The sequence below is a fragment of the Pogoniulus pusillus genome, chromosome 9 (assembly GCF_015220805.1).
Source record: "Pogoniulus pusillus isolate bPogPus1 chromosome 9, bPogPus1.pri, whole genome shotgun sequence".
NCBI lineage: Eukaryota > Metazoa > Chordata > Aves > Piciformes > Lybiidae > Pogoniulus > Pogoniulus pusillus.
In genome coordinates this window covers 14,191,679-14,210,291 of record NC_087272.1, presented here as the reverse complement: position 1 = coordinate 14,210,291, position 18,613 = coordinate 14,191,679, and the positions used below count along the sequence as shown (strand labels likewise).

At 40.4% G+C, this 18,613-nt stretch overlaps 1 protein-coding gene across 5 annotated transcripts in view; it reads right to left on the bottom strand.

Annotated features, from left to right (window-relative positions):
- Positions 1-18,613, bottom strand: part of FAM13A (family with sequence similarity 13 member A) — a 167,059-nt gene that overhangs the window by 101,620 nt on the left and 46,826 nt on the right. For all 5 annotated transcript variants that reach the window (XM_064148581.1, XM_064148580.1, XM_064148583.1 and 2 more), the window contains 2 exons: positions 14,561-14,741; positions 2,912-3,071 (listed from right to left, as the gene is read on the bottom strand). In XM_064148581.1, the coding sequence (XP_064004651.1) occupies positions 2,912-3,071; positions 14,561-14,741 (341 nt within the window). The remainder of the gene's footprint in view (positions 1-2,911; positions 3,072-14,560; positions 14,742-18,613) is intronic.

Sequence of the window (18,613 nt, the reverse complement as noted above, 5' to 3'; positions counted from 1 at the left end):
CCCAGGCAAGAGAAAACTGTTGTGACTTAAAAAACAGGGTTACTGAACGAAATGGAAACATTTGTTGAGATCTTTGGAAAGGATTTTCCAAGGAGATCAGTTCCCACTGCCTCCTGATGGGAAAGATGTAATCTAGTACTGAAATACGACCGCTAACATGATGCTAAAATGGTCCCAGACATGAAAGGAGAATATAGGAAACTACCTAAACCCTGTAGGCTTAGGCAGGACAGGGCAATGTGGATTAGAAGAGGGTGCCTTCTAACAAATGAGGGACTGCTTGAATGTCTGTGAAGGTAAAACTATGGGACTGGAACACTAAAGTGTCAGGGAAAGGTGATTTATTTAAAGGGAAGCCACTTAGACATGGAGTTGGTGAGTTTTGAGCAGCTTCTTCTGGATCTTCTCAAGGAACCAGATTCTCATGCTAATGTATTTAATTGAAAGCAGCTGAGAAAGAGAAATAAATACTTATTAGTGAAAACCTTGTTTTACTCATCTGGGGAAACACTCTGGAACACTGTAGCCTTCAGTGGAGATGAAGATGTAACACTGACTGCAGAGGCAGCAGAGTCAAATCAAGAGGGAGAACTTTTTGGACCATCTTACCTCTCTCCCACCTTTTCTCAGAGATGAAAGGCTCAGATCCTACCACAGGCTGAGTGATCTGAATGCTCAATCAAAAGGATCAAGCAAGTATGCCGCTTTCTAACAGTGCTGCTGGAGCACTCTCCCTGACATAAAAACTGCTTGTAGGGGCTTGCCCAATTGGTTTGGGCTCCACACTTTGCACACACCAAGCCTTAAGAGATACAGCTACACGTGTTGGGTTGCTTTAGAAATCTAACAGCAGGCTTGCAGAACACAGTGCATGCACTTTTGCCACCATTTAAAGCACAAAAAACGACCTTGCCAACTAGCTCTCCCAAATGAGGGAAGACTGGAAACAAACAGAATAAAAATTCACAAAGTTAGGCGCACCTAAATTAAAAGGGTTGTTTTTAAACTTATAGTTTTTACCCAAAAAAAACCAGCAGGGATCAGTTTCTTTTCAGGGAGTGAAATCTGCCTGTTCAGAGGTCATCAGAACTCACCTACATTACATTCACAATATTGAAATTGCTTATTTATGACTGTAATGGACTTTGTAACTTTGATTTTTAGTTTAGTGTTATGATTTTATTTTTGTAAGTTGATTTGCTTTCTCTTCTCCACCAAATGAACAGGGCTACATATTCTTTCTGTACTGGGTGGTAGAAAGGGGACAGTATTTTGCATTCCTGTCCCAAATATGTAAACAAGCCAGGAAGATCATTGCATCCTCATTAGGCAGTGCTTGTGTCCCAGCACAAATATTTATGTGCTCTGAGCTGACTGTTTTTTAAAGCTAAAAGTGCTCCATCAAAAAAGCATTACAGGAGAAAAGGTGAAAATAAAGAGAGGGAAAAAACCTTGCAACCTTGCATGACTAATTGTATGTTTTATATGAAGACAATATTGAGCTGAACAACATCATACTACTGAAGATATTTCATCTGAAACTAGTGAAAAGGATAATTCCAGAAATCTTGCAAGAGTAAGTCTCACAGCAGTTTGTCTGCACAAATCATCCACTACATGAATTATCCCTGAGTTCAATGACACAAAAATCTATTTGGACAATATCCATAAACATTATAAATTCTGTTTCAAAGCAAAACAGGCAACATTTTATTGTGATACCCTGACACTTACAACGTGATAAATTCACAGCAGTGCCAATACACTGTCAGACAATTCCTTGTTCCCAAGTAACACTGCCAAACCAAAACAGCAGCTATTTAAGAACTCAAAAATCTGAATACAGAGCAGATAGTTAATTAGAACACTCAACCCATTTCTCCCCAGATTTTGCTGTAACTGGTAAAGCCCACTGATCAACAGGCAGAGATTCTAACAGAATCAGGCAAGCCCACTGATCAACAGGCTGAGATTCTAACAGAGTCAGGCAAGCCCACTGATCAACAGGCAGAGATTCTAACAGACTTTTACTGGGTTAGGAAATAAAATTGAAGCTTGGATAAAAGTCTAAAGGACTGTAATAACATTGGCTCCAAATGAGACCTGTAAACATCAACAAACTGCAATTTATTTTGGAATAACCCCCCCCAACCAACCAACCAAAACAAGCACACACACACAAAACCCCCCCCAAAAAAAAAAACAACAACAAAACCCAAACAAACAAAAACCTCCAACATATTTGTTTTATGGGAAAAAAAATTCCAAGCAGAGGAAAAAAATTCCAAACATGTGAAGAAAGCACATGTTATACTTCCACCTGCTGGCCACTTGTCTGGAAGTTCTTCACAGAGAGAGTGATTTGCCACTGGAATGGGCTGCCCAGGGAGGTGGTGAAGTCACTGTCCCTGGAGGTGTTCAAGAAAAGCCTGGATGAGGCACTTGGCGCCATGGTCTGGTTGACTGGATAGGGCTGTCTCTTCCAACCTGGTCGATTTTATGATTCTATGATTCTATTTCTGGGTATTTGCTCAAAATTAATGATTTAGGGTTGATGTCAACTTAAAAAAAACATACTTATAAGTGGATGATAAGAAACAACAGGCACTTAGGCATTCTCTAGCATCACCCAAGACTGCAGGGAAAAATAATATCCTTGCAGTACCTTTAGACACTAACTAAAGACAGGTTCTTGTTTTTCCAGTTGAGGTTTCAGTACCAAATTAAGAGTCTGAATCCAAGAAAAGAGTAAGAAAAAGCAGACATAATTTTGTAATGCAGTATACAGAACTGATTTGTAAACTTCATACCAATCAGCGGCACAAAACATTACTACATTTACCTAGATTTCTGAATTGAAGCCTGCATTATGGATTAGCTACCAAAAAAAGGAAATATTAGAGGTACTCACTTTTACTAAAATAATTTTTGTTAGCTCCTCACACACAGGCTTTTCTTCATCCTTCTTCAAACCTTCCAATTCGAACAAGCTATTGTAATTTTCTAACATTTTCGTCATTATCTTGTTGCAGATCTCCTGTTCCTTGATGCCTTCAAATCCCGAGGGCACACTAAAATTGGACAGAACACAAACCAGAATGTTACAGATATGTAACACACAAAAGATCCTGCACAGTCCCTGTAACATTTCAGCTGTGGATACGAGATGGACAGCAGGCGCAGGAGATTTTGTATTTCAAAGGAAGATTGTGTCCATGGTGACAACAAATAGCACAGTTTGTCTGCCATTTTTCTTACTGGTATTCAACATCACTGGGCTCTCAGTGTTGTCTGGTAAGTTGTTCCACATACGAGTTTACCTAACTTCTCTTGCAGAGACTTAAAAATCTACCTTCTTTTTCTCCTTCTGATGGGTATGTAAGCTGGCTACAATGTTGTGGGGAAAAATGTGAATTAATATGTAGTAATGAGTCTTATTCTACTGATAATCATTTGATATTAATTGGAGGTGTTTAAAATGAGAGTGGATGTGGCGCTTGAGGCTATGGTCTAAGTGATGAAGGATGCTGGGATGAAGGTTGGACTGGATGATCCTGGTGGTCTTTTCCAACCACAGCAATTAGCTGTTGTGCTAAGGGATTTGGTTTAGTCAAGGACTTGCCAGTGTGAAACTTATGATTGGACTCGATGATCTTGAAGGTCTTTTCCAATCTAAGCAATTCTGTGATCATATCTGTTGGTCAAACATCCCTGTAGAGATTGAAATGAGACAACCACCAAATGAGATACCAACAACTTTGCTAAGAGTTGGATTCACGGCTGCAACACAAACAGCAGGAGGCATATAAAGGTTCTGAACTATTAATGGGAAGAGTCAGACTCCTGCAAAAATGGTTTGTGACAACCTCAAAGGTATAAAAGAAGAATAAGTCAAGAAATTTAAAAAATCCACATGATGTGCAGAACAGCTTCAGACTGACCCCAGGCAGTACATCAGATTTCTAATCTGTGAGCTGCTATTAATTTTGAAAATAGGCTTATAACTCACAGGGCCTTTTAAAGCACGGAAATGAAGACTGTCTTCTGCTGAGAAGCCTAAAGATTCATGTAAAAAGAGATTCCTAACCTCCACTTTCTGGAAGAAAAATCAACTGCTTCACTGTAGAAGCAGCAGCTCCTTGCTCTTTTGAAGCAGGGCCCCGTGGAACCAGGAACTGATTGCCTCACACCATAAACATACATGCACACACAGACAAAAAGGCAAGATACTAACTAGGAAGTAGAGTTGTATTTCTGTCTATGCTTTTTTGCCTCCTTACATGTTTCACACAACTCTTCTGTGTGGTGAAAAATATGTATTATTTACAACAGAATACACCATTCACTGAAGTATCTAACGGGCATCTGCTGGAATGTAGGATTTCTGCACATTTTCTTGGACTTTAGTGCCCCAAACTGACTTAAATTCTGTTTTAATGCAAAAATAAGATTTCTGAGGAATCTTCTCTAGCATTTAAATTACTTCTTCAATTATCCAGTGTTTCCCTCTGTACAATACTTCCAGCAGACACACTCTCCTCTCAATAATCCACACAGTGGCTGCATGGATGCAGATTTTCTAAAGGACTTTATAAATAGACTGCAGATCAGGTGACAGAAAGCAAAGGAAAGATTTAAAGGGAAGAAGCAGGGGAGCAAAAACCAGAAACAAAAACTTTCAGTTATTTTGTGGCTGAGGACAACTAGTGGTTGCATAAGAGAGTTAAAAAACAAACTGAAGCCCTAAAGTTAAACAAACACTATCTGAGCTATTTCACAGGGATGTAACTTAAAAGTAAATCACTGTTTACTATACACAGCAAACTAAAATTTACAAACAACTATCTACTGTAAATCTTGAACTATAGTTTATTTGGGTCAGATATAGATTTCAAGAAGAAGGCTCTGAAAACACATATTCCTAGAAATTTACCATTAAAAAGTGCCTTCTTGTACAGCTTGGATGCTATTGATCCTTCTCAATAGGGAAAGGATCCCACTGCAGTGGAATGCATCTTAGTCAGCACCAGAAAGGAATGTTTTCTGCTGTCATTTCAACATTTGAAACATGTGAGAGTCAAAGCTGAACTAGTGTCTTTCTTGAACTTCATAAGATTCTTGTCAGCCCACTCCTCCAGCCTATCCAGGTCTTCCTCCTTTCCAAAGTGTCTACTTGCCCACTTGGTTTAGGGGGAGAAGTACAGAGTACTTCCTTCATGGTACACTTGATCCCCTCATTCAGATCACTTATGAAGAAATTAAACAGTATAAAATTGCCAACTGTAAAATGGTCAGCCTCAGCTAATTGATTTCATTAGTGTGGAACCTGGCCTCAAAAATACAGGACAACTTATGCTGGTGAATGTGCCAAATAACTTTGGGCCAATTCACTTTAAAGAACATCACATCTTCACTAAAGGGCAGTAACTGTATACATGCAATAGGCTCACACAACCATTCTGAGTTAAAAAAAAATACTCTTCCCACACTAAACTATGTGCTCCAGAATTACCACAGGGCAGATTTTGCTTGGTAGTTCATGGAAGTCCTGACTTACCTTCCTGATGTGTATCTCCAGAACAGGGTACCACTTAAATAAGCCTGGCACCTCTATGAACCTCATTTCTAGAACACGGACTGGAAACATACTAGAGACTTCAAGTCAAAACAAAGACTCCAGGCAGCTTCTATGAGTTTTAGAACAGAGCCTTCACATAAAATACATCTTCTGGGAATTACAGTCAATACCTCCTGGCAACAGCTAACACAAACCACACTTGCCACTCCCAGGTTCACTAACGTATAAGGTTTCTGCAAAGCATAGGCACAACACAAAGCTAAAGCTCAGGGGTTTAGTCTTTTAATAATCCTTCTCTGAATGTAACCAAGCAGAGCAGCATAAATTGTTCAATTTCAACAGCAGAGTAATAAATTTTATCCTTTGCCATCTCTCTGCCACTTAAACAGGTAAATTTTACAATTTTTCTGTAGAATCATAGAATCAACCAGGTTGGAAGAGACCTCCAAGATCATCCAGTCCAACCTAGAACCCAGCCCTAGCCAGTCAACTAGACCATGGCACTAGTGCCTCATCCAGGCTTTTCTTGAACACCTCCATTTTTTCCCTTTAATTGCTAGTATTGGACCTTCACCTATTGACTTTTTGAGCTAACTCTCTGTAGTGACCTTTTCTTTGCAGCAAAGCTTCACTCAGCATATGGAAGACATCTAGATTATGAGCATACACCTCCTTCCACATTCATACAAATTAAACCCCATCTGTTGCTACACTGCATGATGTGCCAGCCTGATTAGACTTTTCTGAAGAAGTGTGTAAATAATGATTAGCCTACTTCAGCTTTTCTCAGTCTGAAAAGTTGTGGTATCTACATATTTCACTGCCACTCACTAGAAAATCCCAGTCCTAAGAGGAAGTATTCTCTCATACTACCACTTCCATGATTCACACCCTACTCCTACATTTTGTATTCTTTTGTGAAGACCTTGATAAAACATTACAGTAAAGCGGTGTTCACAGCCATGGTTCCTTTAGGTCTAATTAGGCATTATAACTGTGTTCCTTTTAAAGTTAGATGCACATCTTACTCCAGTTACAAAATTCTCAATGGTGGGACTTGATTCCCTTATAGCCATGGATGTACAAACTGCTTCAAGTAGTAGCACCAGAAACAACAGCAGCACATCAGCTTCACTACCAGAAACATATTTTCTAGAAGCTATAAATCTGTATTTTTTGGTGATCACTTCTAGAAGAAAAGAATATTGATGGGTTCTGGGCTGTCTTAGAGATTTGAGCTGGAAAACTTTCACAGAGTTCTCACAGTAGCCTGTAAAGTCATGAACAGATACACAACACAGGCACTGACAGAAGGACAGAAGCAAATATTTTATTGTTACTCCCTTGGACTTCTTCTTGAACACCCTGCCCTTCCCACAGAGATGTTCTGAGTGATCTGTACACAAAGCACAGTGGTTCTGAGTTAAGTATTTGGAAAAAACGTGCTTTGTCTAAATGAAGCACCAGCATCAACAGTATCTGACTTAGTCAAGCCAGGCAGATGGCAAAGGTGAATTAGTACCACAAATTTTATAGGATATCAAAGATGTAAATTATTGATGAACCCACATTAAAACATTACTTGGAAGGGGATCAAGTCCTTAGCCCTTCATTTCAAAATATGTTTGCAAGTAGTATTTAAGACTTCTGCATGGATTCACACCTACCAACATGCCTAGCCCCTGGCCCACCCAGCACAGCTCCACGTCACTCATGTCCATGAGGTTCCATGGTCACTTGTTTGTTGTGTTTTCCCGGACCATTTCAAGCTAAGAATGTCTTGTTCCATGGGGATGCTCAAGAAAGCTAGTCTCAAATGAATTAAACCCTATCAAAGCCCTGTGTTCCAATTCTTACTCAGAACTGAAGTGACCTGAGGTCAGTTTAAGGCACTGTGAGAGAATTACTCATGTTTCAGGTGTTAGTTAAATAAACATCCCTCAGGTTCCCTGCAAAGAGGATGTAATGTGCCAAATGCAGAGTGGGCTTACGAAAGAGAAAATCTCCAGACTCTATTGACAATGTAGTAATCCACCCAAACATGACTGCAGGCATGAGACAGGCACCACTACAAGGCTCTGACACCAACCACACCTGAGAAACCCACTTCAAATGGAAAGGAGGGCCAGAAGGACTAGGGATGCAGTCACATGCCTGTAATGAGCTGGACTGAGACCACTGAACTGATTTCCTGAGGCAACAGCTGCTGACAGCTCTCTGTCACAACTGGGAACTCATGATTGCCATGTGAAACAGTGCATCTCATTATGAATTCCCAGTGGTGCTTGACCTCGCCCTATTTAAGATGAATAATGGCTCTCCTTAAGTGGCTTTGCAGAAGGACCTTGCATGGAAGGACAGCAGTGTAACCCTAATTTACAAACCACTTAGAACTATATGCACTGCCTCCTCTGACAACTACTTTTGCTGTTTGTATAGTACGTTTTGTAGGGAACACAAAGTCACCTTACCACCCTCCGAGGAGATCCCACAAGAAAGGGAAGGGCTCAAACAACAGGCAACAATACACGGCTCTTTTGCTTCTCCAGACTCTGTAAAACCCTTTTCTTAGTACCTCAGGTGCACATCAGCACATCAACAAGCACTACTGAAGATTCTGAGAGAAGAGCTGCAGTAATCTCAAGAGACTACAACTTCAGGCAGTCTGCTCTGTCCTTTCAGACAAATATTACTGTGTCTGTATTAGATATGACCTCATAGCCACAACCTAGCCCTGTACTTCAGCTGATGAAAGTGGTTTGTCTTAACACACCAGACCACAAACTGGTGCAGCTGAAAGCAGGCACACATTTGTGTCTGCAGACCCAGCTGCAAGAGCAGAGGCTAAAGGCAGCTAAAGATGCAGCAACACTAACTTGAGGCATGTGTTCATCTCAGTGTTTATGACTCATTTATGTGCTCTACATCATTTAGAGGCTTTTGTCTCACCAGTTTGGAGCATATGCAAGGACATATATCACTGCTGAGATTTTACAGAAATCGATTTGTTTCTGAGGCATTGGAGAATTCCATGAGAGATCTTTAAGAATCTGTTTCAGATTATTTTGTGCAGCATAAGATTTAGGAGTCTAAGTCAACTCAGTAATTCATCTCTGTCTACACTACTTGGAGCAGATGCATAATGCAAAATGCAGGTAACACAAAACAGCTAGACTGACTCTACCAAAAAGACTTTACTGACTGGCTTCATTCATATGCAGGATCTTTTCCCTCAGCAAAAGCTCTTTTTTTTTCTCATCAGGAAATTGTAGTGATAGTAGCCACCTTCACTGCCATTCACTGGCCCAAGTCACAGAATGAAAAGGCAGGGACTGGGGAAATGAAGAACCACCCACTGTAGAAGAGTTCAACACCATCCAAGGAACACGAAGGTGCACAAGTCCATGGGACCAGATGAGATCCATCCATGGGTCACAGAATCACAGAAACATCCAGGTTGGAAAAGACCCTCAGGATCACCAAGTTCAATCTTTAGTCCTACTCTACAAGATTTACTTTAAACTATATCCCTAAGCACCACATCCAAACGACCCTTAAACTCATCCAGGGTGGCTGATTCAACCACCTCCCTGGGCAGCTCATCCCAGGGCCTGACCACTCTCTCTGTGAAAAACTTTTTCCTAATGTCTAACCTAAACCTACCCAGTCTCAGCTTGAGGCTGCTCCCCCTTGTTCTGTCTACAATTACCTGTGAGAAGAGCCCAGCACCAGCCTCTGCACAACTTCCCTGAAGGCAGCTGCAGATAGCAATGAGCTCTGCAGTCCTGCTTTTGCTGTTAACGAATTTATAGAAACACTTTTTAATTATCTTTAACAGCTGTATCTAGGTTAAGCTCTAGCTGTGCTTTGGCTCTCCTAATTTTCTCCCTACATAGTTTCACTACATCTTTATAGTCCTCATGAGAGACATGCTCCCTCTTCCAAAGGCCATAGACTCTCCTTTTGTTCTTCAGTTCTAGCCTAAGGTTCCTATTTAGCCAGGCTGGATGCCTTTCCTGACGGATGCCAAAAGGCATTGTCTTTTGGCACACAGGCACAGCCTGCTCCTGTGCCTTTAAGACTTCCCTCCTGAAGTGAGTCCAACTCTCCTGGACTACTAAATTCTTAAAGATAGCCTCCCAAGGGATTTTGTCCATCAGCCTCCTAAACAGGCCAAAGTTTGCCCTCTGGAAGTCCAAGGTGGTCATTTACTAATCTCTCTCTTGTTTCCCCAAGGGCAGAGAACACAATTGCCTCATGATCGCTGAGCCCTGGACATTCTCCAACCTTTACTTTCCCCCAACTAGTTCTCCTCTATTCACAAGAAGCAGATGCAGGAGGGCACCTTCTCTGTATGGCTCTCTCACCAATGGTGTAGGGAAGTTAACCTCCACACACTCCAGGAATCTCCAGGACTGTTCTCTCACTGCCATATTGTGTTTCCATCAGACATTGGGAAAGTTGAAGTCTCCCACAAGAAGAAGGGGTAGTGATTGTGAGATCTCTCTCAACTGCTTATAAAAAAATCTACCTCTTCATCCTGATTGGGTGGTCTATAGCATATTCCCATCATAACATTGCCCTTGCTGTCCTTACTCCTGATTCTCACCCATAATGACTCAACTCTACCATCACTTTAATTAATTTGTGTAGTTTCATATGCTTCCCTAACATAGAGGGCCACTCCACCACCTCTTCTACCTTGCCTATCTCTTGTGAAGAGTTGGTACTCTGTAATTGCAGCACTCCCTTTATGAGGGCACATCCCTCCATTTATGAAGGCAGCAATGCATCTTTAGCAATTCTCTGTTTACTTTACATGCTAGGCCATTCAACGGAATGCAGATGACAAATCTGAGACACAGGAAAAGAACATATGGAAATCTATCACAGAGAGGCTTGGTAATATAGCCCCTCATGAACTTCCCAAAGAGCAGGCAGGTATTCATGAGCATGTAAGATTATTACAGATGAAAACATTTGTAGCCTTCCAAGATTACACTTGATGCTTTGGATTTGCATCATAGGGTGCACCATACTGAATTCTCATGAAAAACAGCTCTTCAACCCTGCTGGCAAATGCAGTATTTAAAGTCTGCACAAACTCTGTTAAGAAAGGTTATGCTGAATGCTCCCACAATGCTCACTTGGAGTCTGATCCTGGAAGGACATTTGATTTTAAGACTGATGCAGGATTGGGATTGCACTGCCTAAAAACAAAATCCATTTGTATAATGTTTCAAAGGTCAGTACAACTTGCTGAGGAGTTCTAGATCAGTCCCTTTGCTTTCACTTCAGCTTCATATACTCACTGTGTAGGCTCCAAGGCTGCTAGAAACCATGTAAGACATTCATGCAGAACATCAGATCAGATTTTAGTTTGTACAGATTCAGCAACACATTGGAAATCTTTCTTCATCTCTGAAATTCCTACACGTACTCTACAGATGATCTAAGTTTTCTCCATTCATAATGGCAATCTACACCTAATGTTTTCTGGTACAACCCTTCAAGTAACTCCTGTGACACAGCAATAACTGCATCTAACCCTAGCAGTTTAACTGGATACCTGCATTTGCCAGCCACTTTTGGGGCAGGGTGGAGTAATCCCTCAGAACACACTTAATCTCTGTTGCAATTGTTAGTCAGTGTTTGAAAAGTGAAGGCCATACACACAGTTCATTTTTTGAGAGAGAGCTGCAAAAAAGGGTGTAAAGAGATCCTTTGCTTACTCTGGAACTGATAGACAGAGCATCTCTTACTATTCCAGTCAAGAACAGGATGAGCACAGCAGCCACTGATACTCAGCTCCATGAGAGCAGACAGGAGGAGAGAAAACTCAGCTGGTCCTTTCCCTTCCAGCACAAGCTGTTAAGAGTCAAACAGGGACCCACAGGAGCTGAAACTCACAGCAATAGACAATAACATTCTCCAAGAGTAACTATGTTGAAAGTGTTAATACTCCACACAGATTAGTCCACTGACAATAAATAAAACTATTTATGTCCCTGTATGTTCATGTTCACTGTCCCTCAAGGGCTGTATTTCTCTGTATTCTTGACCTTTGACTTCCATCACAATAAATCTGAACAATCCAAGTTGGAAGAAAACAGTGCACTAAATCTTAAACTATCTTATTTGCCTTTTTTTGATCTGTTTGACCTTGCCCTTTATATTTTTCTATACCTTACATCACACTTCACTACAAGGAATACAAATAGCCATTCTCTCCCCTCTTCTATTTGTTAGAGATAGAGAAAGCATAAGATAATTTTTCATTAAAAAAGCACTAGGGCAGTTTATCAAAGTGCAGGTAAGAAAACAGGGATGAGATAAAAGTAATAAAATGGATGAGATAAAAGTAATAAAGGCTGAAAGTTTAGAACATTAAATAAATTACAGAGAACATGACACAGAAAACCAGAACGAGATTAAGAGGACTATAATGAAGTTAAATGTCTGGAAAGTGGCCCAATAGTGAGTTTCATTCACTTGTGAAACAGCTCCAGTTATGGAGTAGGAGATACTATGTGTTTAAATAGCTAAAAATTCACTGAAAATACCTTGTATAAAGTAATCACTCATTACCAGCAGATAGGCTTTGTCTTCTTTGACTCTATGTCTAAACTACACAGATTCCAGTATTGATTTTAGACATGCATACATATTTACGACAGAAAAATCTTAGATCTTCCTGCTTTGGCAGCGTAATTGTTGACAGGCTCGCTGCTAAAGCTTCATTCCTTGTCCCAGAGAAATGCTGCTTTGAACAAACCATTCAAAGCAAGGAACGTTTCCTTCAACCACCTACTGATAGTTAATTTCAGCAGCCAGTCTCTCCAGGGGCTGCCTGCAGCCAGCAGTCAGACAGCTCTTGCCAAACAGGCTTCAGGCAGCCTTGTGCTGCAGCTCTGAATATTCGTTGATGATCAGGGCTGCAACAATTTGAGACTGCATCCATTAACACAGGAAAAAAGCCTACTTGAGCTGCGGGTCACAACTTTTGTGCCTGGTGTAACACTAGCTGAATTAACAGACAGCAAAACTTCAATAAAAATCTACATCCATCATTCTCACAGATTTGGGTACTAAAAACCCTCACCATACTAGTCATTTGTTAAGCATCAGACTTTGCTTTCACTGTCTCTTTTACTACCTGAGCATTTATTTCAATGCATATCACAATTACAGGGCTGGCTGCACTCATATACAAGAGTTCCTATATTTTCACCTCCAGTGAACTCTGCCTGATGAAGCAATTCCATTCTTCTTACATACAGGCCCTGTACCTTACAGGAACTGTCACGTCCTTCCCAAAGCCATTTTAAGTGCAGAGATCAGTTGTGACAACAACTATGCAGCTTTTCAGAAGTATGCCTTGGTTTAATCTTAGGAATGCCAAATGTAATCCCAAACTACAACTGTCTGCATTCTAAACCAAGTAGTATGCAGAGCTAATTTTCAACCTTCCCTGAATGAAGTGAGGAGTAAATTAAAAATTATTCTAATAGTCACTTGGGAGTTTGAGCCATAGAGATTTAACTATTAGACTCCTCTCATTGATTTTGTTTGTTCTTAATCATAGTAATACATTTAGGCAGAAATTCCCAAACTGCCCATACAAATGTAATCCTTAAAAACTGTTTTGCTTTTCCCTGCCAGAATTTTGCAGCATTTACTAACTCCAGTGTTTGTGTATTTGTGCACATACTACTGCCTTTTGAGTTTTCTTTCTTTTGGAAAGGAAGGCAGCTCCTTTCAAAATATGCTTCTTATGCATATATATATATTTGCAAACACTCTGACATGCTCTTATTTATCACAACACCTTAAGATGAGGCAGCAGTTAAATGTCTCATCTCTGTATGTTCTCTTCCTAATCAATGAAAAATTATATGCTCCTTTTAAAAGGCAGCACACAGCATCCAGCCCAGGTATGTGGAAGTGGCTTAGAGCATTACAAGGAACATAATTTCTGTTTTCTCTCTTAAAGAAGTCCACATCTTTCCATTGGCTACAGAAGAAGCCTACAGAGGTAGTCACATTAGGCAACTAATGTAATCTAAGTTGCATGAGGCAACTCAGTATTACCAATTCTGGCAAAATTTTGCTCTGGAGTAAAACTCTGACATCTGTTACAAGGAACTCACATGCCTCTTTTCACTGGCATCATGCATCTTTCAAATCTGGTGACTGAACTAAACTCCCTACGTGTCACCCATGTCTTAGCTCTTGAATTCCAGCCAGTAAATGTTCTGCAGACAAGTTTGGGGTTAAGATGCTCTTGGTGCACAGGAGTGACTCAGCAGAAACATTCTTACTCATGTGTGTTCTTGCACCTGAAAATAACTGTTCTTGCTACTGCTGCAAGCTCCACTAGCATGTACAACATGTTGTCTTCACTACAAGCACCAAGGAACTGGTGAGTTCAGTAAGAAGTCTTAAGAGACCAGTGGAACCCCGTAACATCCAGACCACTTTCTGAATATACTGGAAGGATAAAGAGCTCAGAATCATCAGCATCTTGACAACAGATACCAGATCACAAGGACAAATCTGTCAAGAGCATGAAGCATCCATCTCCAGAAATTATACAGCACTGGTTGCTGCATATGAGTCCTTTTCCCCCAGATAGCCTTTCTCAAAGCCCTCTGCAGAGAAGCATCTATATTATCTGATGGCAAAGGAAGAAAGCTATATGAGCGCAAGCCTCCTTGCACATACACAGTCTGAAGGCCTTTCATTGTTACACTCCTGCTCTGTTGTTCGTAGAGAACTGACCTACTGTTTAGCAAAAAGCAAAAGATGGAAGAACAACTCCAATCCTGCTCAGCTCAAACAGCTTTAGCACTAAAGTTTATCACAAAGCTTCAGTCATTGCTTCCATTTGATCACTCTGACAAGTGAGTTTTCTGAGCTACATTTCTGGCCATCTGCTCCATTACACCCTCTGTCAACATATGGGTAAAAGCAAAAACTTACTGAAAGCAGTTTGGTCCAAATACAGTGGCAAGATTGCAAAGGTTCATCCTGTTCTCTACATGATGTTCAGCAACCTTTATCAGGAACTGGCACAGATACTTCAGCAGGCAGTAATGAGCATCAGGCAGCTCCTGAAGGAGTTCTTTCAAGTTACTATCCTTCTGCACGTCATTTCTAGCGTCTAGAAAAAACAAGAGAAGAAAAAAAGAACATGTATATGGTTTTCTACATTGCTGCTAATTTATTTACATGAGTAAGCAAGCACTTAAAAAAAAACCCAAACCATAATTTGAACCAATCAAAATCTTGGGTTTAGATGTTAAAAGTAAAAACTCAAAAACAACTCAGTATTTACTTCCCTTAAGCCAAACCAGGATGCTTTAACACTTGGAAATAATAGTATCTACTCCCCATCAAAATGAAATTTCACTGAAAGTCTCACATATACAGAGTTCTTGGGGTTTTGCACAATGGCATTTTCAGACACAAGACATCATGTGCTAAGGGTTTTCCTCACTGACCTAATTAGAAGCAGTATCCATCAACGTGAGGGCAGCTGTGCATTCATAGCGCTTATTTATTTATTTATCAGCCTTATAGATTGATGGCCATAATGTTGTTGTTGGGTAATTAATTTTCTTCCCAGAGGTGTACTTACAGCTTTAAAAACAGCTCTAGTGGTTAGAAGGATGTCTTTATTCCAGAAGGCCAAAAGTGAGCTCACACAAAACACTAACCCTTTTGCGTTCTCTGTAATAGACTGCCTTGTCACAGAGTAGCTGCTGGCTTAGCACGGCAACACAGACATCCTCCTCATGCTCAGGGTATTTTTTCATTTAGAGGATGTTATGAACTTTAGCAAGGAGATTTACTCAGCAATCAGTCACAACAAACCTTGCTCAGTCTTCCTGACTCATTTTTAGTAAAGAAGACATAATGGGCTGAATCTGAAACAGTTCAGCAACTAGGTCCCGTCTCTGCTGTACACCCTGCTATCAGCACACAGAGGAAAATACCTCTTGGCTTGTGCTGCAGAAGCAAAAAACATTTTATACATTTCCCAACATTTTTGTGAAGAACAAATGATGAACAAAGTAGTAAAAACTCTAAACACAGTGTAAGTCAGGTACAAAAGCTTCAGAAGTTTTATCTTTGTCTTTACTTTTAATTTCCCAGAAATAGTCCAGGGCTGTATTGCACAGTGTTCCAGGGGGTGAGCGCTTTCAAAAGTGGTTAGCTGTGCAAATTAGCAGTCTGCATAAAAACATCTTAAAATCATTCCTGAGAACTCAACTGTTAAGTTGGTTATAAAACAGAAATCATATTGCAGACATTTTTATGGCTAAAAAACAGGATTTATCCCACATATACTTTGGAAAACAACTAAGATCTGTATGTATGCATTTGCCACTTCATAAAGTTGAACTTGTGGCATTTCATCTGCTTCCAAGCTTAGGTTTCCTGCCTTACATGACATGCATAACATGGCAGATGGTGAGAGAAGACATTTTAAGTTTTATAGGTATGTAGAATTAATTTTTATGCATCTGTTTGGTACCACAGACTTACTGTGAATTATTTTTCTAATAGCAGGTCAAAGTTAAAAATGCCAATCGAATTACAAGACCAAACAGTTCAAGCAACTGATTAATGACATCCTTTCACTCCACAGCTAAGAAATAAGCTTCTTCAGAAAAAGTCAAATAACATATATGCCTGAAGAAGATGAGGGGGAAAAAAAATCATCTTATTTGTGTATTTACTTCAAAAATGTTTTGAGCTGTACAGAACAAACCCAATCATGTCTCCACGACTATGAGTCAGCTTGATAACAGGAAGAATTTGTATTTCTGCAGCAAAGTTTCAGGAGGCTTTTGAAGGCTGTATTAAATGGAACAACAATAGGGAATTTAATTGGATTTGTATTTGCACTGATCAAAGTGGACCGCACAGTCTCTGACTTGATTACTAATGATGCTTTCGTGAAGTTTAAGGAAAACCAAAACACAATTAATTTCCACACTGAGAGAACATTAAAATTCAGCTCCTAGCAGACACGAGATATCAGAACAACTAGTACATAGTGTTTTCTGCTGTATATTACTTGCAGTTACGATAAGGAAAGCCAAAGTCACCTCTAAGAAAAAAATACAACTCTTCCACCACCGGCACCCCGCAATCCAATTAGGGAATGCCCTTGAAAACTAACTGCCTCTCCGAGCCTCCTGCTGGGGCTTTAGATTGATGGATACTTTTTCATCTACTGAAGGATTTTACAACCCTTCCAAACTAGAAAGATGCTAACAATTGCCAAGGAACATTCTGAACATAGGTTTGCACTCTAAAAACAAAGCTATCGGCCTCATGGCATCAGGTGTATCTGGTGGGGAAGATGTCCCTGTTCATTAACTGTGATATATTACATGGTGTGGATCAACATCATAGATGCCTATCGCTGGGCACAGCCAAACCTTTGTTCATTTCTGGACACCAAAGAACAGAGACAGGTATCACACCATAAGATCTTGAGAAATTACCCCAACCGAAGGACATAGAGACACAAAACCCCATTTCTTCAGTCCTAAAATTCCTTGTTTTGTGAAATGGGAGAAAGAAAATATGGTCTTCCTCTCTCCTCCTTTCCAGTGAAAAAACAAGGGAAAGAATTCAAACCTTTCTCTCAGTACAATCCAAAACCCAAAACTAATTTGTTAATTCTCCCATTGCTAACTAATTTGTTAATTCTCCACACTTCTTTAATGGGTTTCTGCTTTATTTTTAAAAGTTACAATTGCAACATGTGGTGAATTTGGGAAGTGACATGCACACACAGTACTCCAGGCACTTTGTACAGTTTTTGTGCCTCTGCTATCCATAACTACACTACTTTAAATAAAACAGCTTTTAGACTTATTACAGAGCAAAAATAATCTTGAGTCATGACAATGAATTGTTTGGAACATTCCTCCCCCTTTTTCCTACCTGCTAGATATTTTTTCCATTTGCTTCAAAGTCAGACACTAAGGCTTTCTCAGCTGGTACTGACCATCAGAGAACCACTAGAGCACCAGAACCATTTGTGATGACATGTAGATAAATGTCAAGTCTACCAAAGCCTTAAACTTAGGGACATGCTTAATCCTGTCAAGTGCAAGGTGGAAGTCAAGACTACTAAGTGCAGTTTTACTTATCCAGCCAGATTACAGAGACTGTCATAAAGGTCAGCACATGCTTCAGACTCTGCAGCATCCTAAGACCAGACAAACAAGCTTGTCAGCAATGGAAACAGAAGAGCTGCAGATTCTCAAAGGTACTTCAGTTGTATTTTCAGACATGTCTGGCTACCAACACAGGTGTGATTTTCAAGCACATGAAGGCCTTCTGAAAATCTTGCCCAATACTGGTGTAGTGGCTTGCATCACATAACATTCCCCACTACCAGAGCGATGCATTTATGACTACAGCATTCCTGGCTGTGTGGTGTTATGGCCCTGGACAGGAGTCTCAGGCTCTCTCTGGCCTTTCCAGTCCTTGGCTGTGTTTTTCCTCTTATGGGATTCGGACGGGGTACTCCTTTCCCTTTTCCTTTTCTTCCCTTTATATACTGATGTAATCTGATATCTTTGTGTAAATCAACTGAAAACTCTACCTCTGCCTTTTTTTTCCCCCTCCCCTTCTTATATCCTGGTAAAGAGTGAGGAAACAGGAGGAGGTGTGGGGAGTAGTGAAGGAGTTAGCCCTTGCACTAAACTAAGAGAGGAGGAAGAATGAAGGCTAAAGGAAAGGTGCTCCAAAGGCAGTCACAGGCATTAGGTTTTTTGTTTTGGGAGCCTGCCAGAAGCTCTGTGAAGCAGATGGGACATCAGCAAAGGTCTACAAGAGAAGCCTAGTTAGATGAGCAGCTAGGAAGGGCCTAAAACCAAGGATGAGATGGCGATTCACAGGCTGAGGAATGGAACAAAAACAGCAGCTTCAATCCACATCTAGGCTCAGCAGCCTCAGAATCATATAACCACAGAGGCCAATTTCAAGATCACCATGTCCACCACGGCC